The 25,157-nt window shown below is 38.1% G+C and overlaps 1 protein-coding gene across 1 annotated transcript; it reads right to left on the reverse strand.

Annotated features, from left to right (window-relative positions):
- Positions 1-4,884: 4,884 nt before the first annotated feature.
- Positions 4,885-24,811, reverse strand: NUDT3 (nudix hydrolase 3). Its single transcript, XM_072422735.1, has 5 exons — positions 24,613-24,811; positions 11,788-11,898; positions 11,282-11,326; positions 8,853-8,937; positions 4,885-8,677 (listed from the first exon to the last, which is right to left on the reverse strand). The coding sequence occupies exons 1-5, from the start codon at positions 24,706-24,708 to the stop codon at positions 8,517-8,519; spliced, it is 498 nt and encodes a 165-aa protein (XP_072278836.1). The 5' UTR covers positions 24,709-24,811; the 3' UTR covers positions 4,885-8,516.
- Between the last annotated feature and the right edge of the window lie 346 nt (positions 24,812-25,157).

The following is a 25,157-nucleotide window of genomic DNA, read 5'->3' on the forward strand; positions in this document are numbered from 1 at the left end:
GGCTTCTGCTCTGTGAAGTAAAAAGGGGCATATACATTTTTTTATTCTAGTGTTTGGTTAAATGAGAGAGGGATTTATTTGGTTGGGGGTCAACTTTAATAAAGACCAAGTTGAAACCTTGCCTCAAATGGCGCTCCAAGGCAGATCAATTATGCACTTGCACTGTATTACATTGCAAAGCATGAAAATGCATTCATGACAAGGGTTCCCTACCTTCCTGTACTTGGCAGGATTGTCTTGGCATTTAAAATATCAAACCCGTAGTCCTGTACATTAGGGCCTTGACCTGAAGCCCTGTGCTGAACCTGTAGCTCCCTCTTGGAGATCTACTCTATTTACTATCAAGCAGAGTGATCTTTTTTCCACCACCAGATATAAATTTCGGATAGTGGCATAAACAAACAGGCAGCAGCATGGAAGAAAACACTTGAATTCAAATAATATATGCAGTATATGCCAAGTACCTATTCTTGTAGGTATTAAAAAAAAACACTAATGTATATTTTTTTAACTGAGTTTTAACTGATCAACAATAATGTAAGTTTTGGGGGAATGGGGATTGGGAGGAGGGGGTGGTGATGACATGCCATTAACTAAAAACTATTGGCAGATTTCTATAGCTTTTAATCTTAATGCTTTTGGGATGCAATCAGCAGGACACTGAACACCAATGTGTTTCTAAAGCTACGTACACACTTCCAATTATTATCGTTGTTAAACGAACGACGAACGATCCTGCACGATATCTGCGAACGATTGTATAGCACCGATCCTGCACATACAGATAACGACACGATCGTTCGTAGATATTGTACACACAATAGATACGATCGTTTGAGCGATACAGGGAGTGACGTGCACGACAGGAAGTGAACGGACGATCAACGAACGATCATACACACGAACGACGGTCAACGATCGTCGTCCAATCCGATCCGCCGGTCCGGTCGTTCGTTTCCAACGACTTTCCTCGTTCGTCGGCGTCGTTGGTTACTTTTTTTACGAACGATTTTTGCCCAATCGATCGTTCGTCGTTCGTTCGTCGTTCATTTTGAACGATAAAAATTGGAAGTGTATACGCAGCTTAAGGCTGTTATCCAGCAATATAAGTGCACTGTGTTACACATTCTGAACACCTGTATGTTACACAATGTCCTTGAACTTCTTACAGGGGTGTAATTATCATTTGTTTGGAGTGGGCATCCAGGCACTTCCCCAGTGGAGAGCTGGAGGCTGATGATGTGTGGAATGTTATAAGGTTTTTATTTTGTTGGGGATGCCAACTGATTTCTATTCATGCCCCTGACTATACAGTATATTGTATTTGACATACAGCATGTACATGTGTTACATATACACTCTGTACACTGCATTGCATTGTCCTGATCCCTGTATTTTATGTTACCTGTTAAATCATTCTGACCAAGGTGTTTTTTGTCTCTACAACTATTTAAATACAGTTCTAGAAGCTAGATTGACAATGCATTAGCATCTTTGGTATGAACCTAATGTAATGGCACTATTTTATTTTTGGCATTTGTGATAGTGAGGAGGACTGTCATCAAACACCTGCATGCAAAGGCATTCCCCAATTCAGTTCAGTTTGTGATGGGGTTGGTGGATGGTTTTCATAAGTTTAACTTAAATTAATTATTGAACCACATTAAAATGTATTTTAAAATTCTTGACATTTTTATCAATTCTTGAAAGAGAAGTAAGAGAACCTGGTCATGTTCACCTTTCCTAATTTTAAAATCATATAGTTTGGCAGACAGAGAGAGAGTCTTTTCATGAGGCTTAGAGGGCAGCATTTAAAATACATTTAGATCTATAAATTGCATGCCTTAAAAGGGATGCCTTAAAAATGTACATTTTTAAGGTGAAAAAAAAAACTATGCAAGACTCACAAAAAAAAGATGTGATTGTCAACCCACCCCATTTCTTTCTTTAGTAACTTTATTGAAATTCAGTGAATAGGTGATAAGAAAGTAATCATTGGAACTGGTCTGCTGGCTTTCTACTTTCCCTTCAGGATGAAGTCTGGGTGGAGTTGCTGAGGAGAAGCTGAGAGGAGACTTTGTTGAATAGAGTAAGCTACAGCTGGATCATGTGATAGCTGATACTTTGGCAGGAAAGTCAACATCCAAACCCTAAGCCATCTAGCCATCACACTGAGCTGGTCGTTTGGACCTGTGGCCATTTAATCTACAACAAGCAAGCTGCAAGCTTTCGAACCTGCCCACACTGTTGTGGTTTATCTTTATTAGAGGTATTGTCACCCACTTTGTGGGAGGACAGTAGTTCACATGATTTAATTTGGTAGTTTCTGTTTGATTTATGGTGCTTGATCCTTGAATGACTAAGGCTTTTGGTTATGCAATGTTTATGGTTTATGAGTTATTAAACTTCAAGTTAAATTTAAAGGGCCACAGCCAAAAGTTTTCCACATTCAATTGTCTAGTGTTTTATTATTTTATGTCATTTATATTATGATTTTTTAGATGAGGTTGATAGTAGGCATGCATAAGCCAATGAGATTCCCCTTGAACTCCACCTAGACCAGGGGTCAGCAACCTTTACTATCAAAAGAGCCATTTTGCCTCCTCTTCCACTAAAGAAAAATAGTCTGGAGCTGCAAAACATAACACAGTTTATAAACTTTTAAAAGTTTTAAAAAATTTTTAATTTTACCTGTTACAACAAGTGTGCATGTGTAGGCCTACTTTGAAATCAATTAAACACTGAACTATGCCCCTAGAAGCCTCCAGCTTCTAACGTATCATCCTGTTACATTAGAAGCTGGAGGCTTCTAACGTAACAGGGTAGATTTTTTTGATGGGCAGAGTTCTTTATGTTCTGACGATGCCTTAGCGATGAAATTTTAAGGGGTGTTAGTGTTAGCCACAGGTGTCCCTCATTTGCAGCTTTAATTTTGTTCACCTGTACCCCCAATCTTGAGTAATTGGGGTTCAGGTGCTAGAAGCCTCCAGCAATGTGTAACAGGGTAGATTATTTTGATGGGAAGAGTTCTTTATTTTCTGACGATGCCTTAGCGATTCAATTGTAGGTGGTGTTAGCCATAGGTGTCCCCCACTTGCACCTCTATTTTGGTCACCTGTACTGCCTCCCCCCCGTTCCAGAGAAATTGGGGTTCAGATGCTAGATGCTTCCAGCAATGTGTAACAGGGTAGATTTTTTTGCTAGGCAGTTTTTATGATTTTTTAGGAGGTGTTAGCCACAGGTGTCCCGTACTTGCACCTCAAATTTTTTTCACCTGTACCCCCATTTCCAGATAAATTGGGGTTTAGGTGCTAGAAGCCTCCAACAATGTGTAACAGGGTAGGGGTTTTTTGATGGGTGGAGTTTTTAGGAGGTGTTAGCCACAGGTGTCCCACACTTGCACCTCTAATTTTGTTCACCTGTACCCCCTTCCTGTTCCAGAGAAATTGGGGTTCAGGTGCCTCCAGCAATGTGTAACGGTAGATTTTTTTGATGGGCAGAGTTCTTTATGTTCTGATGATAGCCTAACAATTAAATTTTAGGGGGTGTTAGTCACAGGTGTCCCCCACTTGCACCTACATTTTTGGTTTTGTACATCTCCCCATTCCAGAGGAATTGTGGTTCAAAGGAGGGGGATGTCATTGTACACACCCCGTGGTAGATTTATTTCATTAGAACACCGGATAGGGAATCCCCCTCCTCCGCAGTGTCTTGGGAGGAAGGGGATCCCCCATCAGAGATCTCCCTGCAGCAGCCGAAGGGAGCCACAACAAGGAGGCTGAAGAGCCGCAGGTTGCAGACCCCTGACCTAGACCAATGTTTGCCATGAAAAGGAGTCTCCCCTTCCAGTACTATTTCAAGGCTCAACCTTTTCTTCAACCTTGGGAAGTCCCAATACTGAGAGACAGGACATCTTCTGCACACTGGTTCACTAAAGAATGTTTTGATTCCTTTTATTTTTTTAAAAACAAACAAAGCAAAAAAAACTCTCAGTTGTACTTTAGTCATTGGTCCCCATTACTTACTTTATAAAATACATTTAAAAATAATGGATGACAAAACACAATCTAGTATAAAATAATTATTTCTCCAATTGAAAGCTGCTTGCTTCACATGAAATCTGTCAAAGGGGTTTTGTCTACATGTACCTTTTTAATTGAACTTGCATCTATGCTGGATTATACCATCATCTTCAATTTTTTAAATGTAAGCAGAGCTAGATGTGCACACAACTGTGAGGCTTGCAAACGTGGACTAATCCAGCATATATTTGATAGAACAAGACATGTTAATGCCATCGGTTGTACGAAGGATAAACTGTTACACATGGATTTAGTTGAAATGCTTTTTGAATTCGTTAGTCCCTCCTCACCATAACCTTAATGGCTTAGTAAACAAATGGTTATAACAAAGTCAAAAGAAAGGGGAGAATGGACAAATTTCTCAGGTGAACATTACCAAATATAACCTTGATTGGTCTGAGCTGCAGAGGCACCAATCTGTCCTCTCTTGCGGACTTTATAACTGTAGCATCCCCCTCTCTTTTCACAAAGCAGCCAATGGGAAATGCCAATGTCATGCAGGAAGTTACATGGACACACAAGAAGGATCCTGTCAGAAGTAAAAAGAACAAGCACAATCACAGCTTTTAGAGAGTAAAATAGGTTTGGGAGATTTTTTTTCTATCTATTACAGGTTTTAGTTTCAGGAGGATGGTGGGAGGATAGGGTTGTAGGCACATGTAACTATACTGTTGCAACTTGACGGGAATATATATATGTACATGGGTAAAGCTACAGAAATGTCCAATTTATATTGTTTTTGTATACATGCCAAAGACTTATAATACACGCAAGGCAAGTAAACAATGCAGACACAATGACAATTAATTAATTGAGTTTTTATTATTGTTAATAATTTTACAACAACAAAAAAAAAACACACCATACTAAATCTGACATTTTTCATTTTTGACAGTACAATACATTGCTAAATCATAAAATGCAAATTAACAGTGTTTTATTATAGAATGGTGACTGCTGAGAACTGTAAACACTTACTCCACTATTATCAAGTCGGAAATGTGAATTTAACAGTGTACACAGGTCCATCAGTTTAAAAATGCACTATAAAAATGCAATATTATTTCACATTGCAGGGAAAATAACACAAAATAAAATACATACTACTAGACATTAAAAAAAAACACTAATTTTAGCTTAGGGTTCATATTTTTTTTCTATCCCACTGTTGGTTTCATTTTAAAGATACCATGACATGAAGCCTGTTAAGTACAGGGTGTAAAAAAAAAAGAAAATATTTAAAAGCATTTTTTAAATTACCTCTTTTGTGTCTATATGCATCTTTACCTTTTGCATTTTAATGCTGTACTATACATAAAAATCTAAGATTAGACACTTCAAGGGTAACTTTGCTGCATCCCACTTCCTGAACCAAATTTTTTATGCAGACTTTTCGCATTCTGACAAACAGGCCATTTCAGTGTCCACCGAAATCACTGTGTATACCAGACTGGTTATAGAGAATAACGGTGATCCCAAGCACCATGTACTGAACTAAAAGCAGAGAAAATCAAATTATGCTCAAGTGCAGGCAAAGCATGGGAATTTCTCCTCATCTTAAGCTTGTACGTGTATTTTTAAAATTTGATTAAAGTGAAATACCACTTTTGTTACAGTCTTGTCCACCTTAAAAGCTTTTTTGGGAGAATATAGTAATGTAACCTCCTAAAGCCTCCCTGGCTCTAAAGTTACCATATAGGTGGCTCCTGAAAATCTAATAGTATATGCTTGTTTTTCTCAACCAAAATGTGTAATTGCATTTTTTTAGTTTACATTTTTTAAAATTTAGAATATTTCCTCACTAATAGTCATGTCAAGTCATTTATTCTGTAATTCAATTACAAATGTCAGGAATTTCTGCTGTGCCAATACCTGTCAAGCAGTTGCATCTTAAGACCTCAGCAGGGTTGTATATTTGAGTGTATGGGGTAAAAGGTCTCGCAAACAAACACCAATCACACACAAAAAAAGTCTAGAACTATCAGATTTTGTGCTATTTTCCGACAGTGTTATACTACAGTGTATTCAGAAATTACCCAGCATGCACCCAAATATATACTGAGCAAACATACAGTAACTATCTTCCAAAAATCTAACCACTTCAGAACAATTGCACACCCTGCAGTACTGTCCTAAGGTATGTTGCTATCGTGTCCAGACTAGTGTCTACTGTCTGCATTTAAAACTTTTTAGCATTTTTTATAAGGAACTGTGAACACATCATGTGAACCTTCTTCAAAGTATTCACACTGTTATTTCTGAAATGTCTGCTTGCCAAAGAAACGGTGCCAGGTCACCCATTCACTGATCATTTGGCAAAGAATATCTATGTGACCTGACATCCATTATCTCTTGCACACTGATCAGATCCACATATCTAGATTTACCATTCTTATCCAGGTCCCAAAAACAAGATAGATTTACATTAATTCAAATGTTATTTGAATGTTTTAGACATTTTCTGTTTAAATATGATTTTGATGATTTTTATTTGATAAAGTTTATAGAGGACCCAGCAAGTGTGCATCCACACATTTCACATGTCATGCATACTTATTTTCCTACAAATTAGGATTTTAGCCTAAGAATCACATGTGCATTAAAAAAGGATGACTAAAGATGCCTTTTAATACTTTATGGTTTGTAAACATGATCATAGAAATTTACCATTAACCCATTGGGTTTGATCCAGTCATATGTTCAATATCATATGTTGAGGAGGAGATTAGGTTTGCTACATCATTGGAGAATAGGTTACTGAAAACACATTGTGCCTGCATATAGAATAACAGCATATAGTTTTCACACACAATATGGCATATAATTAATGACAGACTTAGTGGCAGCATAACATATAACCCGGTTAACCAATATAACCCAAGTATATGGTACTTTCACTTGGCCTGAACACCGAAGTATACAAATGACATGTTTTGCATTATTACTGCATGTCAAATGAACGGGGGACAGATGATCACGTTAAAACGAACATCCCGCATTTTAAAACAACAAGTACAAAAGGCATCACTTCTGAAAGAATCATAAGGTGGAAGGGGCAAGCAATGTCAATGAACTGGATACGCCACTTAAGTGGTTTAAAGGCGTGTTTTTTAATTATTTTAAAAAAATCTAACATTTAGCCCTCAAATGTCACTTTCTGCCCCCATCCACACACAAAAGTAACTTATTACAATGCAATAAAAAATGCCCCACTGTACAAATGCACCCAATAATTTTTCTTACTAGCAATTGCATCCCCTCGACTACAGCAACACAAACATTGTTCCAAGAGGTAGAGGGTTTTTAGTAACTAGCAAGATGTTGTGTATGTGCCCCATAGCCAAACAGTGAGCATTTAGTAAATCAATCATTTAAAAAAGTAGGGTATAATAAAATATAGCAACTAATAACAAAAAAAATATGTGTTCATATAATACATTGTCAGTTTGTAAGGCCATGTCATTAACTGCATGCATACAGATAACGTATCAATCAAGTCAGTTGGAGTCAGAGTGCATCAGCTTGACAGGAAAAAAAATAAGAAACAAGTATAAAAAAAAAATAAAAAACAAAAAAAAGTGTACATGTGAAAATCTTTTCATTTTAAAGGCTAGACTACAGAAAATATTAGTTACTGTAATTGAAAGTTCTATTACTTTTACAGTTTTGAGAAATATTTAAGAGCTTGATGAAAAAAAAATTTGCGGAAATTTGCTTTATAACAGTAAAAATACACGTTTAATTATGGCTGGCTTATTGGGAGGTACCAGTCATTTTACAGTCTGATCCATCACAGCACTAAATAAAAATAAAAATTAAAGTATTGTATAAGGATACAAAAATAAAACTGCTCCTGAAAATATTTTTAGTTTAAACCTGTAGTTTATCTTATTATTTAAAAAAAAAATTGTACATAAAAAGACTAGTTTACATGTTATACATTAACAGCACTGTTAATGGTTTTATTATTATTTATATATTATATATATTTTTTATGTTTAGAGACTCTGCAGAATTCTCTTTGCAGTCACAGCAAATCTAGTTGGTTTAACGGCAGCTTAAGAAATAAGGAATCTGATGTAGTACATGTGGGTGATTAACATAAGGACTAAATAGCTGCCTGTAAAGTTGTCACAGGCGACATTTCTATCTTACCACTGTAGGGCAGAACGTAAAAGGGGTTAGTCAGAAATGTGAAAGTTATAATGATCATGGCACAAATACTCAGGAAAAGGGTAACCAGTAGTGAATCATCAATGTGCCTACGTGACACAAAGGGAAAAAAAAAAATCACAGCATACACAATCCAACACTGAACAACAAAATATCAGAGGCCCAGTGGAGTTAATCACTTTCAGTGAGGCTCTTTCTGCTTCTCAGGGCAGGAGAAGAAAGAAGACTAGGAGCAAAGATGGAGTCCATAGGACAAATAGGTCATCTGACATCTGGAAGGGAACTCTGGCTAGGTAGCTGGATGGCTTCGTTGTTAGCGTGGCAATTCTGCCTCAGGCTTTGGAAGTAGGATGCCTGCACTGGTTTGTGTCCCTGCAAAGCATGGACAGCTTCCTCAATGCTGAACCAGCGACGCTTCCGTCCTATAAAGAGGGGACTCAAATTATCTTACATTATGCTCACAGGCACTTTATATCTACCAATCTACTTAAAAAAAATAATTCAATACTATTGCAACCTTTCTTGACAAGATTTATATAGCATATATTTTCAGATAATCTATATACATACAACTATAAATTAAATTAACCCACATACCATTGCTAACAGAATCTTCCCAATCGTCCATGACCTCGGTTACAGTCAAGACATAAACAAATGTTCTGTGTTTCCTCTCAAAGTTCTGTAAAAAAAAAAAAAAAACACAGCACATAGATTACTTTAAGAATAGCCCTTTTCATATAAAAAAGTACTTTACTGAATCTAAATCAAAACAATTTTAAACACTGCTGCCGTTATCTAAACGGACATTTATTTCAATATGAAATAATAGTTCTGAAAAAAGTAGCACTGCCAAGCTCTGGTCACATGGTCTTAACAAAGGGCCTGCTCTGAATGAATATCAGTCATTCAAGAGTCTTCAGCAGAGGCTACATATTTCACAGCTACAATTTACATTTTTTCTTAGCTTAAATAGTTAAACAATAATTTAATAATGAACAACAGTATTAGGGTACCAGTGAGTATAGAGATACCACAGACACCCAAAGTAAAGGGGTATCGACTAGGGGTATGGCCTTTCTGAAAGATGTAACTTGCTTTCCCTTTTGAAAAAGAGAGAAGAAGGTATGTGAATTATAAGGTCTACATCTACATAGTAAGGTTAAAAAAAAAGATAAAAAAGACATAAGTCCATCAAGTTCAACCACTAAGGAAATAACACAATACTAGATAAAAATCCAATGGAAATAGTTGAACCAGAGTATTTTTTGTCTTTCTCTGGATCAGTTTCCTCCAACAAGAGAAAAAAATCTTTCCTGATCCTATGAGGCAATTGGATGTTCCCTGGATCAACAGTCTCTGTTGCTTTTACTTTTAAACTGTAATACTCTGTTATATTCTGTGCTTCTAGAAAAGCATCCAGCTTTTTCTTAAAGCAATCTATAGTACTTGCTGAAACTACTTCCTGAGGAAACCTATTCCACATTTTCAGAGACCATAGTGTGAAGAACCCCTTCCTTATCTGGAGATTAAATTTATTTTCCTCCAGACGCTCTTGTCCTTTGTAATGACCTTAAAGTGAATAATTGAGCAGCAAGTTCTCTACATGGACCATTTATATTTTTTTATAGGAAGATCACATCCCCCCTATATGTCTCTTCTCAAGGGAGAATAGATTCCGTTCAGCTGATCTCACCTCATAGCTGAGCTCCTCTATTCCTTTTGTTAGTTTAGTTGCCCTTCTTTGAACTCTAGCCAGTTCCTCAATATTCTTTTTGTGAACTGGTTCCCAAAAGTGGACTGCATATTCAGGATGAGGTCTGACCAATGCTTTGTACAGGGGCAAGATTATGTCTCGATTTCCACAGTCTATTCCTCTTTTAATACAAGAAAGTACTTTGTTAGCTTTAAATATGGCAGCTTGGCATTGCATGCTATTATTACGTCTATGATCTACCAGAACCCCCAGATCCTTTTCTATTCCTGACTCCCCCAAATGTATTCCCCCTAGACAGTATGAAGCATGCATGTTGTTACCTCCCCCAGTACATAACTTTACATCTATCAATATTAAATGTAATTTGCCACTTGGCTGCCCAATCAAACAGTACATCCAGGTCTGCTTGTAGATTATAGACATCCTGTATGGACTTAATTCCATTACATAGTTTGGTGTCATCTGCAAACACAGAAATGGTACTTTTAATCCCAAACTCTATATAATTATTAAAGATGTTAAGGTCCCAACACTGAACCCTGGGGTACATTACTAATAACTTTAGACAATGCAGAGTATGAAACATCACTACTCATAATCACTACTCTCTGGATGCGGTCTTTAGGCCAGTTCTCTATCCATTTACAGACTGAATTTTGGACTTGAGCTCTGCCATTTTTCGTTTGTGTACACAGAGCTATAAAAAGGTCTACAGGTGTTTAGTAAATCTGCCTTTTCTTTATCCCCAGTTTCCAACCCGAGACATCCTTTAGGGGCTTTCATGCTCAGATCTGACCTTCTTGCTATTGATATATTTTAAAAAAATCTTAGTGTTTGCCTTACTTTCTTTTGCAATCTGTCTTTTTGAAGTTTTACACATTTGATTTCCTTTATACATCTTTTGATATATTCTTTACAATTTTCAAATGATGAAGGTGATCCTTCATTTCTATATTTTGGAATGGCCTTTTCCTCTTTTTTTATGACTTTTTTTTTTAAACATTAGCTGTGAGACACATAAGTTTAGATGCTAAAAATAAACCTATTTCCCATTGGAATATGTTTTGTTCCCAAAACTTTACTGGTTGAGGTCTAACTAGGTTAAAAAAAAAAATAAAAAAGTTTACCAAGAAGAAAAACTTTTAGCTACTGCACATGGTCCAGACAGGCTTTATTCTGAAACACTGTTCTAAAAGTTACAAACTAGGTTATATATAAATCTTGCATACAAGTATTATTTGAAATGCACTATGTATGTTTTATTCATTTATTATCTTCTTAATATTATTATTAAAAAAGTTTTACTTACTTCAAACACACCCAGCAGACGGCCCAAGGTGCCTTTAACTCCAGCCTATTGGAAACAAGAGGTATGAAAAGATGCACTGATCTTTGGTTATAACAGGCATAAAAATCTGCCAATACAAGAAATTTTCAGTAGTGTCATTATCAGGTAAAGGGGGCAGGGGTGCTATTCTAAAAATGCTAGTTGCCTGTCTTTTTGTAGCTACACTGATTAGGAACAAGTGGATAGATGAGGAACAATGAACAATGTCAGCCCAGAGAAACACTTCTGCACTTTGTAAAGATTCTGTTCAATGGAATCATATAAAAAGACGTGTTGACATGCTTTGTAAAGCATGGCAATGTACCTAATGGTGTAACTTTACTTTGAATAAAAATAATATTAAAATTTGTTGCAATGTAAGTGAGGATGCATTAAAAGGCATAATTGCATATTTATCTGCAATGCACAGTACATGTTAATACTTTTTTGTATAGCAAGTTAGGCAAAAAGAAATAAAGGGCAACTACCTCTTCAAAAACTTCTCGAGCAGCTGCTGCACTGGGCTCCTCCTCTGGCTCCAAACCTCCACCTGGGACAATCCAACGATCTGGATAGCGACTGCTGCTCACCAACAGTACCTGCGAAAAGAGAAGTTTGCATGCAGTAATGTATGTGTTTATAAATAACCATGTCAAACCTCATCTCTTTATCCTATATCATATTGTGCTTATGTATAAATATATGACTTAGGAAGGTACTGCTTCTTTGACCTTCCCCCTGCTAACTGAACATATATGTAAACTCGTTAGTCAAGGAATAAGAACCAACAGCAGAAAGCTGAAAAATATTTGTTACCTGCTTTTTTTTTTATTTATTTTTTTGTAATGATTAGAAGATGCAACACAAAAGGAGCAGGACTGGATAGTATTTATTTGGAAGAATGGGATGTGAAGCACTTAGTAGAACACACATTTTAGAAAATAAAGGCTAGATTGTCATGGATTCTGGCAGGCATCAGGGACCAAATATGGAAAAAGTGTAGGTTCATTTTAAAGCAAGACTTAATATAGCGGGGTGTAGCTCTGGTCATAAGGCCTAAGTTTGCACAGTAACTTACAAGTTAAGGCACACCTAGCTAGCAGTGTGCACACCACCAAGGATGGCAAGTCTAAGCTTGTTGAAGCTTCTATGTCCCCTGCTGCCACCATCTTTTTGGCTGTTTTTTGGGGGTCTCATGCCTTTTCCAACACTAGTCAGCTGTAGATGCATGCATGAAGATGCTACAGGGTATTTGCCAACCAGCTACATTATCAGGCATTTTACAGATGCCTGTAAAAGAATGGGCAGGGCAAATGTATACTGCACTGTGGATGCACAACAGGCAGGCAGGAAATACCTTTTATTGTCTTCTACCTTTTTTATATTAAATAAATTCTACACAATAGTTTAGTAAACAGACAAAAAACATCTAGCTGCACACTAACATACATAGGCTCTATGAAAAAATAATTGCCCAATATTCTATTCTGTTCTAATTGTACTCGGCTAGCATTTGGTTTTAACAGTAAGTGTCAAGATGTTCATAAAAAGAACTCGCTGTACTGCAATACAGTTTTTTCAGGGCTGATTAAAAATGGAAATGTATTTACCTTTAACTGATTTTTATTTGTGTAAAGTTAAAACTAGATTAGACCTTGCAGATGGCCACACAACAGGTGAAGATAAGGGGAGAAAAGTGGCTCTTTAATTATTAAAAATATCTTTTATTCATATTCAATAAAATAAAATATATAAATGTCTTAACATACATACATTTAAGGTTTAGTACTCTGACATTATGAATCTAGATACATTACATCGGGTTGGTTATAATGTACATCAAACTCCAATGATATGAGGGTCAAAATAGGTGATTTTCCTGGTAATGGTCTCACCCAACGCTCGTGGGCTTCCTCAGGGGAGTTGAGACCCTACAATTTGTGGAGGCACATATGAATTAATAAATTAATATGAAGAAATAACAACTCATATATTAATAATAAGTCACATAATCATATCAGAAGTCATAACTTACTTGGTATATTGACCAGGTAGCGATGTAACTTAAAAGGATAGAGGATCAGTAATTGAGCTTATACCCGAATGCCAGAATCGTAAAAAAAAAAGGGGGGGGGGGGGGGGGGGAAGTGGTCTGAATACACTTTGTGGTGGTAAGCAATTTCAGAAGAATTAGGAATAAAGATATTTGAATGACTCTGTTCACAAGGATTATTGTGATAACATTAAAGAAGGTAATTTGTAACATTAAAGTCTTAGTTGAAGCTAGGAATATGGTTTCAAAGACATAATACCTATAGTATATATCAAGGGACACTCACTGTTCAAGTTTGATTTTCCATGAAGGTAGTCCTGTTAAAAATACTATTATTATTATTATTATTATTATTATTAATATTATATGAATTGCTACATATCAATTTATTAATTCATATGTGCCTCCACAAATTGTAGGGTCCCAACTCTCTTGAGGAAGCCCACAAGGGCGAAAAGCATTGGGTGAGACCCTCACTTCACTCGGGTTTGGTGTATATTATAACCAACCCGATGTAATGCATCTAGATTCATAATGTCAGAGTACTAAAACCTTATATGTATGTATGTTAAGACATTTATTTTATTGAATATAAATAAAAGATTTTATTCATATTTATAATAATACTGCCTTAAAGAGCCTTATCTTTAGACGTTTAGGCTCGGCAACACTACCTAAGTAGTCATGAATCCTATCCCTTAGAAACTGATCACCTACCAAACTTTCCACCAAACAGGTGAACCTATGCATAATTACAGGGAATTTGATTTTTTTTTTTTTTTTTTGCAGTATATAAACCGGACCAGATGTAAAGAAATAATTTGCCAATGGCAGGGTTCTCCCCTGCACCTTTTTTTCTTAAACCACTCAGCTGTTTTAGGGTGATTAATGAAAATTTGGATCAAAATAAAGGGCCACTACCTGTCTATAGCTTTTTCCACCCACACACAGCTTAGAAATAATTTCTGGGGAGAACACTGCACTGGTGTTGTACAGAGTATCCTGCCTGTGGAACATGCACAGGAGGGCTGTACACATTCTAGGTGTGGCCTGGTGAGACGTTTCGAGGAACAGAACGAGTAGTAAGAGGAGGATAAACCTAAACGAGTACCACAGTGCAACCAGATCTCTTCAAAATTTTATCTTTTATACACATTTAGTCGTAGAGAAAAAGAAAGTATATCTTCATGTCTCAGGTTTTGCGTATCAGGACATCATATATACTTAAGCATTAACCAAGATTTTTTGGGACATGAAATTCACAGCACTTCTGTCATTGTTTAGAGCCAATCCTGGGAGGGAGTAATGTCCTCAGCTGCCTTCTTGTGTGACTGGCTAATTGACTGTAAACCATGATGGGGCTCATGGGGCCAACATCATCATTGCTTACATTTAGCCAAACATACAAGATCGCAGCCAAAAACAGCTGTCCTTAGCTAACCCCTCATGGCATTGCTTCTATACAATGAACAGTCATCAAGAATCAAAGCGCGGCACTGGATCCATTGTTGCTGGATGTCCTCCTTGGACATCATTTGACCTGTAAAGTTTAAAAAAAAATCTTATTGTGTGTTGTATTTATGGAGCATCATAGTTCTCCCCAGAGGGTTTTAGCCAGTTGCTCTGCCCGGCTGCTGTGAATACCCCGCCCACCTCTTCCTCGGCAGCTCTATTCCTCTGCACGGATCTCAGTGAAGATGCTCTGGGCTCAGCTGTCATCCGTTCAGAGGATTGCTGCGGCCGAGGTGAGCAACACAGTTCAGCCTTCATATGAATGAGACATAGGCAACCCCGCCCCCATCTGATAGCACAAGCTGGGATTTGCTGCTAGAGCTGTGTGTGAAGTCTGTATGTTGTTCTGCACCCTCACTGCTCTTTGTGTACAAACCTCCATATCTCCTAAACTGTATGTCACAATGACTTGTAATTTTCAGGGTGCACAGGGGACCCTCAGATACTAGTTACTACAATTTCAGCTTTAGATTCAGCCCCCCAGCTTTAAAGAATTTCAAGATATGGGGTCACAAATGTAAAAAGTTATGAAAATTGAACTTTGGGGTTGCTCTTTCAGAGGAAAGTGCGCCTTGGAGTCCTAAATTGAAAATGAAAATTGGGGACCCCGGGCACACTAACATATCGAGGAGCATTGGGGTGGGCCCCTAAATATATACCTACCTGTCATAAATCTATATCTATGAAACTACTGTCTGCTTCTCTTCTTTGAACCCCAATTTTTCTAAGGTGGGGGGTACAAACCTAAAATTATAGATGCAAGCGGCGGATACATTCTCCCCTTACAATCTCATTACTACAGCATCATTAGTACATAAAACACCAAAAAAATAGGTACAAGTGGGGAACATCTGTGGTTAACATCCCCTAAAACTTCATCACTATGGCATCATTAGAACATAATCTCTGCCCACTAAAATTTATTGGGGTTCAGGTACTTGTAGGTTACAATCAGGTGTAACAAGGAAGTGCATTTTAAAGGACAGTTTTTTTTAATGTTGTAATGATGTCATGGTGATAAAAGGTGATAGCCGCAAGTGTCTCCCACTTCCACCTATATTTTTGTTTCCCTGCACCTCTTAATTCCAGAAAAATTGGGGTTTGAGGTAGAGATGCAGACAGATATTTGTAACAGAGCAGGTAGCACAATTTGCTAGGTAGAGATTTATGTTCTCATAATGCCATAGTATTTACATTTTAGAAAGGTTTAGCCACAAGTGTCCCCCACTTGCACCTACAGTTTGTTTTCTATGCCTCCACGTGTACCTTAAAAATTTCAAGTTAATACAACCAACGGTTTAGGAGATCTGAAGGTTTGAACACAGCGAGTTATTAGGCTGCAGAATTTAACAAGCAGCTTTTACACTCGCACAGCTGTCACACTGTGCTGCCGATGACATAATTACACATTGTAGATAAACTTCACAGGCAGTTTTTTTTTTTTATAGTATATGGACAGTGATGAGAGGGAGTCACTGTCTGTCTTGTCCCCATCTGATATCATATGCATGATGCTAATGAAGCATCACAACATTTTTAACATTGTATTAGAGTGACTTTCTCTGTTTTATAATGGAAAAATGTGTGTTTTTATGTTTTTACACTTTTTTGGGGAGGATCCCTCCCCTTCAGTCTTTACTGAAGTCCGCAGCCTCCTAGGATATCTGTGTCACATATACCAAGAGGCTCTGCACTGCTCCTTCTGTGCATGCATCTTCAGAGGCTTTCTTATAATGTAAAAAAAAGTGTTCAATCTCATGCATGCACAGGGGAAGGCAGCACTGGACGTACAAAGTGGCTTAGCCTACACGGACTGTTTCCCCAGCGCATAGTTTTCCCCAGAGGGTTTTAGCCGGTTGCTCCGCCCGGCTGCTGTGAATACCCCACCCACCTCTCCTCAGCAGCTCTCATCTTCTGCACGGATCTCAGTGAGGCTGCTCTGTGCCATCTGTTCAGAGGATTGCTGCTGCGATGAGAGGTGAGCACACAGTTCAGCCTTCATGTGAAGGAGACACAGGCAGCCCCGCTGCCATCTCATAACGCGAGCTGGGATAACTATTAAAAAAAAAAAAAGGTGCCAGTGAAATGTATCCACTGCTAGAGCTGTGTGTGAAGTCTGCATGCGGTTCTGCATCCTCACAGCTCTCTGTGTACAAACCTCCAAATTTACTAAACTGTACGTCACAATGACCTGTAACTTTCAGGGTGCACAGGGGACCCTCGTAGGTACTAGTTACTACAATTTCAGCCCCCCAGCTTTAAAGAATTTCAAGATATAGGGGTCACAAATGTAAAAAGTTATGAAAATTGAACTTTGGGGTTGCCGTTTCAGAGGAAAGTGCAACTAGGAGTCCTAAATTGAAAATGCAAATTGGGGACCCCCGGGCCACTAACATAGCAAGGAGCATTGGGGTGGGGCCCCTAAATATTTACCTGTCACAAATCTATACCTTTGAAACTACTGTCTGCTTCTCTTCTTTGAACCCCAATTTCTCTGAGGTGGGGGGTACAAAACTGGAAATATAGGTGTAAGTGGCGGGCACATTTCCTTCCTTACAATCTCATTACTACAGCAGCATTAGAACATAAAACCCTCTGCCCATCAAAATGGGCTTCCCTACCCTGTTACACATTCCTGTCCACCTGACTAACATTTTGAACTTCAATTGGGGAATGGGGAGGTGTAAGAAACCAAAAATATAGGTACAAATGGGGAACATCTGTGACTAACATCACCTAAAACTTCATCACTATGGCATCATTAGAAAATGAACTCTGCCCACTAAAATTTATTGAGGTTGAGGTACAGGAAGTTTACTGTCATTTGTAACAAGGAAATGCATTTTAAAGGACAGTTTTTTTTTATGTTGTAAAGATGCCATGGTGATTGTTATGAACGAGGTGTGGACTCACTGTGCCGCTGGCCAGGTAAACTCTAGAGGGGCGTAACTAAGCAGCTACCCGGTTTTCACTAGAGCCTCTGATGGTGAGGATAGGCTTGGCTGCGGGGTAGCTACCAGGTGCCACGACACACCCACACCAGAGCAAGTCTCAGCATGAAAGAAATACTGACATGGAAGACAGGTAGTGGATTACCTGAGAGATAGGACCCTGCGCCCGTGCCTGCGATTAGGAGCAGCGGCGCCGCCACGGCCTGCAGTGCTAACAGTGATGAAAGGTGATAGCTCAAGCTTGAGCTGTCATCAGGGTTTCCTATTTCTCAGCCAATCAGAGAGCACTAGAGGTGAATGGAGAGCCTTGACCTCATTTAACCCCTAGTGCCCGGGGATCCCTCACTGTCAGGAGGAGTCCCATGGCTGTGCTCATGCCATGACTGCAGGCATGGAAATCATCCTGTCATTTAGATAACCTGTAAAAAAAAAAAAAAAATAAAAAAAAATAAAGGTTTAGTTACACAAACACACACACATTAATTAAAATGATTTAACATTAAAGCCTCGTCCAATTTTTTTACACATTTTAACCCTTTCAGGGAATAAGTAAGGGGTTTTATGTACGGCTGTACTTATTCCCTGAAAGGGTTAAAAGTAAAACTTTTATAAACGTTTATGTAAAATCGCGACAATTCTCGGTAAAACGTGTCATAGGCGTTTGTAAAGGTTTTAAAGTAAAGCTTTAAAGGTTTTAAAGTAAAACTTTAAAACGCTTGTAAAAGTGCATATAAAAGTGGTAGGAACTTTTATATGCGTTTTAAAAAACAGTTCATGTACACCCAGTCTTAGAGAAAAGGTGGAAGCTGAGCCAGCATGGGTCTGCTGGGCTAATTTTGTAAAAGGATCAAGTGAAAAAAAAAATGTTTTCACAAAACTTCACTTTATCTAAATATAGCCTCAGGAGCACATCTAAAGTTAGGCTGACTTCACACTGGCAGTAAGGTTATATTTGTGCATTCCTCATGCCAGGAACCACTGCTGCTTAAAAAAACTGCTAGCTCTGAAAAAGCAAGGCACTTACTGCCTGTTACCAACCCTAGGTGCCTAGCAGTTGCCAGAAGTCACTCGGGGGGGTAAATGTTTTTTGCTGCTAATATGAACTAAGCCTAACTTGTTACACCCCATTAATTACACTATTACACTACTACAAAGGAATACACTGCTAAAACTTAGAACACTAGAAGTTGGGTCACAATACATGGCATAAGACAGTTGTGCCAAAATACAAAGAATGGAAAAATTGGATATACTAACAGGGCAGGCATTACAAAGTTGGAACAAAGTATAGGGAGAAGGTAGAACAATGAAATAATAAGAGGTTACTGGATACCCATGGCATAAACAACTGGGAGCACTAAATTTGCCATGTTTGGCCACACACCCTTTTTGACCAGCCTACAGCTTACTACCACCCGGCTAAAAAAAAAATTCTGGGGAGAACACTGAGCATGTTTAACCCTTTTTGGAAGTTGATAATAGATAAAGAGTACCCCTTGTACTTATTCCTTAGAAAGAAGGGGCAAATATTTGAGGGAGATGGAAAGGAAGTTACATGCTTTTTGCGCCCTTCCTTTGTAAACCAGATTCCAGGGAGTCACGTTCACACCAGCCCATGTAGCTTGTACACAGCTCTTGCCACCTTCTTTCATCACTTTTCTTCATGTTGATTTTTTGAGTAATTTTTATTGATCACGGTTTTGCGTTTAGGCATTGACCGCAAGTGGTGGGGCACTTGACCGCAAGTTAATGTATTTGATGTTTTTTTTTTTTTTTTATTATTTCTGTTTAAAGTGGGGGGTCTAAATACTTTAGCATGTAGGGCAATAGGATTATCTGGTCCTGATCAGGTCTTAAAGTTAGTCAAATACAACTTCAGATGAACAGCAACACATGACTTATTACACCAGGTCATATTACATAAACATAAAGTCAAAATGCAGAAGCAGCATGTGAAAAATTTAATCAAATGCATTTGATTCAGTTATAATCTGCAAGCGTGACTGCCAAAAACAGTTGCCAACCATTTTTCTTGGAATGGATGTCCTAGCAAATGCACCCCAAGTTCAGACCACTTCAATGCTCAGAGAATTTGCAAAAAAACTCCAAGAGATACTTCTTCAGGCTTCAGGCAGCATGTTAAATGTTAAAAAGTTCAAGAAAGTACAATTGGAAAAAGACTAATCAAGTATGGGTTGGAAAGGTTGTCAGGGGAAAACATCTACACTCTGGAAAGAGCATGGTATAAACAAGACCAGAGTGGAAATGTTTGGTCAATGCAAAGCACCAAACACAGCATATTCCCACAAATACCACATATCAACCCTCAAGCACGGTAGTAAAGAGGTGATAATTTGAGCTTGTTTTGCCGGCACAGGACATGGGCATCATGCAGTCACCAAGCCTACTGTGAACAGTTCTGTACACCAACATATTCTACAGTTAAATATGAGGCTGTTTGTGTAACAGCCAAAACTAGGTTGAATTTGGGTTATGCAACAGGACAATAATTTCGAGCACACCAGTAAATCTAAGATAGAACGGCTGAAAAGAATCAAGGTGTTTTAATGGACCAGTCAAAGTTCAGACCTCAACGCAACTGAAATTTTGTAGTGGGACCTGAAAGTGGAAATTTCCACTTTTAAGTTTGTATGATCGGGCAGGTAACTATAGCGGTAAGGGACAGGTGGTGTCCCTTCTTCAATCTCCTAGACTGTAAACTCTTTGGGGCAGGGTCCTTTCCTCCTGTGTCACTGTATGTATTCGTCTGTCATTTGCAACCCCTATTTAATGCACAGCGCTGTGTAATATGTTGGAGCTATATAAATCTTGTTTGTTATTAATAATACATCTCACCTGCCTAATCGATTTAGGTTTCTAGAAAAACGATGAGCTGCGCATGCGGATCAGCTTTGGTTACCAGGAAAACCTGGCATTCCCATTCACTGTTGCTGTTATTGGTGAGGGCCTAACATTCATGCATCTTTATTCGAATCAGCATGAAAGAATCCAACGGTCATTCAGTATTTCTTTTGGTAACAGCTTACCAAACTATAATCCATAGGGGTCTTCTAACACAAAAAAAAAAAAAATCAATATTTAACTAGGTATGAAAAATCTTTATCTAGCTGCATAATTTTGAAGAGAAGGGTTTAGGAAAATCTGTTGCACGGTCCTTATACACCATGACCAACATCTATCCAGACCTTAATATTAATCTGGATAATTAGGGCAGTGGGAGTGGATTAGAAACTTTCCCACCAAGGATGGCATTTCCCAGATTGCAGGCGATGGAGAGACCTGGGGGCGTGGCCAGAACTCGTTTTTAATGTTTAAAGGTAAAAGCAAGCTAAAAAAAAAATATTCAGATGATTATACCTTTGGCTTATATTATCCATAAGCCAAAGTTGATTTTGTGAGTATAGGTACGCTTTAAGTCTCCATTGGTCTGCCGATATCAAAAACATGATTTATCAGAGAAGGCAAATTATAATAGATATATATATATATATATATATATATATATCTCTAAAGAGTCCAAGTGAGAAAAACACAAAGAATAGAAAATGACTATGCAGACTGCAACTGTAGGGCTGTCTGGATCAGAATAAATAGTCTGCATGGTTTGCATTGCGGTTTCCCTTTTTCCACATAAATTATCTTCTTCATACATGAGGAAGAGGGAAAAACAACCACCTCTCATGAACAAGGGCTGTCCTGCCTCACTGTCTTGGTATAGAGCTTCTTTATTAACCACTATCAACAATAGTTTGGAAAAGACATGGCCAAAGATAACAATCAGAACTGGTGGCCATATCCTTGCCTGAGTATCCTACTACACATCAGAAACAAGTCAGCTGTAGGATCACTGAATGTCATTTTGTTAGAATCCATGAATATTGTCCATTAGACTTGTCCAAACCAGACAAAGATTGTGTAAATATTCCAACATACAATGTTAGCAAGCAACCATACCTTATATTACCTGTCCAACATGGTCTACACTAATCCCTCTTTTCATCGAAAAGCATATTTTAGTTGCTGCATTCTGCAAAATGTAAATAATGATTCTAAATTAACTTTGAAATACATATGTTTTAAATACGTCAAAAATATGTATGTCAAAAGTCTTGACCAGTAGGAACATGCACTCTTCTTTTACTGACATCTCCTCTCATAACTTTGTATACTGGCACAGTTGCTTTAAGCAATTCTTATTCCTGGTTTAGAAATTCAGCCTTTGACAACTTTTCACTCCAGCCATTTTGAGGACAGTGAATCCGTTGTTACACCACTGTCCAGTGATCTGATCTGATAAGAAGTAAAGCAAACCCAGCACAAAGAAATACCAAACCTGGAAAGAACAGCTGATCAAAAATCACAATTCCTTTGACAAGAAAGACTGTACACTTTCAACAATTATTTTGTGGTTTGTCTGGTATATATCATCAGTGATGTAGGCTGCTTATACAAGTAAGATCAGGGGCACCACCAGGAATTTTCATTAAATAAAAAGTAATCCTGCCAATACAGGACTTGCATCACTAAAAGATAGGAAGAGAAATCCAGTAAATTCGATTTTATAAGACATTTAACAAGCTAATGTGCTCTAAAAATGCCTGTTTATAACTTTGAAAGAAAAAGCAGCAGTCTAATTGGAATTGAACTGGTCAATACTGCAAAGATGGTGACAGCAAGATAATAAATGGTGTGTTTAAAGACATAGAAAATCCAATTTCACTTTGTCATTGTTTTTTTTAAGTACCTTTAGTACAATCATGGAATTCAGTGGAGGTTCATCTGGCTCTATATTTTCAAATCATTTGACTAACCTACTATTACCATTCATGCAAAAATGTATTGGCTCATACCATGTAGTATAAGTTACATTACATTTGACATTGAAATGAAAAGATAAGACAAAGATTTACCTGAAAAGATTGTAAACATGGCATGTGGCATTTTAGTGCCAAATCAGTGCCAAATCTAAGGCTTGTAGACAGGCACCAGGAAGCTCCTGCAGGGCAGCTAATGGGTGATTGTGACATTGATTGTTGATGTATATTATAAAATTTAACTGAATATGTTTGTAAAACAAATAATTCTAAGGCCTTATTTATTAAAGTCATTTGAAAACTATGTGGCTGTAGCAAATCAAGGATATTCAAATCTATCCTGGAAAAAAAGCAAAATCTGAATAAATTCTGTATGTAAGGACATTTCTTTTGCCTTTTTGATAAATGCATGTGTGCATGTAATTTTATTGCAATGTTCCTCTAGATACAAATTTCAACCTTATGATGTAATGGTCGACAAAAACTGCTGAATAACAACTGGGTCAATCAAGTCAAAACAGGGGGGCATTTCATTTATTAGGGTGAATATTCCTTTGTTTATGTTTACATAATTTAGTAAATAAGATGAAGCCGCATTCATGGTAAATGCCCAAATATGAGAATGGAAAAAATAATACATTTTTTTTTTACTATAACAGTGACTGAAATTAGCTTTCTGCTTTTTAGTAAATCTACTACAGTATGTGATGAAGCAATCAACAAAACAGTTTATACTTTCTCATTGTACAGAAAGCATAATTAAAGGACAACTATCAGCGAACCTATTTGTCATCATTATGACCAACTGTTGCTTGTTTAAACGTGGAAAAAAAAAATAATGTCACCATTTCCCCAAACCACTAGACCCACCCAAATATCAATACTTACCCAGATTCCGATGGCTGGAGTTCTGCGTTTACATTCCGTTCCCATCCTGCTCACTAAAGACGCACAGATGTCTATGGCACTGGTAGATGTATCCTTTTACCAGTACCAAAGAAGTCCAAAGGGTTGTAGGACTGAAATCAAATTGATGAAAAGGACCAGGGGCCTGGGAAGGAAAGGGTTAGATGATACCTTGAGGGAATTTTGGACTTGGCTTTACACAATGGCCATGACAGGCCAATGACATAACAAAAAAAAAAATAAAATGAAAAACGAAAAAGAAAAAAAGAAAATGAAAAGCTACGGGAACATCACACTAAAAATGGAACAGGCAAACAAGCCAGGTCTCTTTTTCAATCAAACCATACAACCACCTGTAAAGCATCTGCTTTCCAAATAAAACCAAGCTGAACATGCAAAAAAAATTCAGCACGTCCATACATAAACTTTGTACCCCAGCGCAACCAATCAAAATGGTAAAGGTTTCCCAACAAAAATGGGATTTCAGCAATGTGCATCTCTGGAGGTCAGCTCTGTATACATTGCTAACACTGCTCATAGCAAAAAAACAACCTGTGCTGAGGACATATAGGGAAATCACCTCTAAAAATACTATTTCCTTGGCTGTCATGCTGATCCAGTGGCTTCAATACTTTCTATATCATTAGATTGGAGAAAGTACGCAGATCAAGAGCTCTGATTTACATTGCCATTTACTGATTGGCATTGCAATCCTGACCCACCGATTCTTTCTACCCCAGAGCACCGGAGAAGGGGACCATTCCATGTGACAGACAGCCCTCGCTCATACAATTTGTACTCATGTCACATACAACTCCATAGCAATCTTAGCCAGTCTGCTCAGAACCTGGCCCATACCACAGACCCCACCAGACCAGCCCCACCCTCCCAGTATACACAGCACGAACACTGGCGATCCCCACAGGCTGCAGACCATCTTCTGAAGAACCCACACACTGCCAGTCTAGCATCCACCTCGGCAGACACCGATATTCTATTGTTTACAAACAAACAACCCAACCCACATGCGCAGACAAAAGATTAAATTTTACATACTTCATCTTCGGCCTCGTCCCGGAAGCACACACATGCCGCCCGTCTCTTGTACCCATCCCGGTCGTACGTCCGGGTCTGGTTGCTCTTCAGCTTCATCAGTAGATGCCAGATCCGTGCAGGTTAAAGGACCTGGAGTGACGTTACAGTCAGTTGACTGTACCACATGGGTAGGAGGAGCTAAAGCCCTGTCAGTGGCCGGGGTGCTGTGTGTGGTTGAGCTGCAATTGGACGATCCCAGGTTTATTTGCGTTCCTGTAGTATAGACCAGACGTGGTGTATGCCCCTTTCTGTGGTTTTTCTGTGTCGGTGTGTACCGTACCGTATGCAGAGACAGCAAGGGCGCTTGGGTTTTCTGTCTAAATTTGTGGGAATTCTTTTCAAATAGCTTTTACTATTTAAACAAATATAAAGCAAAAATCCTGCACTTTGCCTGCAATCCATGGACCTGCTGAGTCAGAAAAAAATGCTAAACTGGTCACATGCAACCACTGTAATCTACGATACTCGGTGGTCAATAGGATTCAGCTGATCTGTATTTGAAGAAA

This window comes from Pyxicephalus adspersus, chromosome 1 (genome assembly GCF_032062135.1).
Source record: "Pyxicephalus adspersus chromosome 1, UCB_Pads_2.0, whole genome shotgun sequence".
NCBI lineage: Eukaryota > Metazoa > Chordata > Amphibia > Anura > Pyxicephalidae > Pyxicephalus > Pyxicephalus adspersus.

Coding starts and splice junctions, on each gene's coding strand:
- NUDT3 (XM_072422735.1), bottom strand. CDS start 24,708: ATGAAGCTGAAGAGCAACCAGACCCGGACGTACGACCGGGATGGGTAC. Junction 8,938..11,281: donor GTCTGCTGGGTGTGTTTGAA/GTAAGTAAAACT, acceptor TTTTTTTTACAG/AACTTTGAGAGGAAACACAG. Junction 8,678..8,852: donor GGAAGATTCTGTTAGCAATG/GTATGTGGGTTA, acceptor CCCTCTTTATAG/GACGGAAGCGTCGCTGGTTC.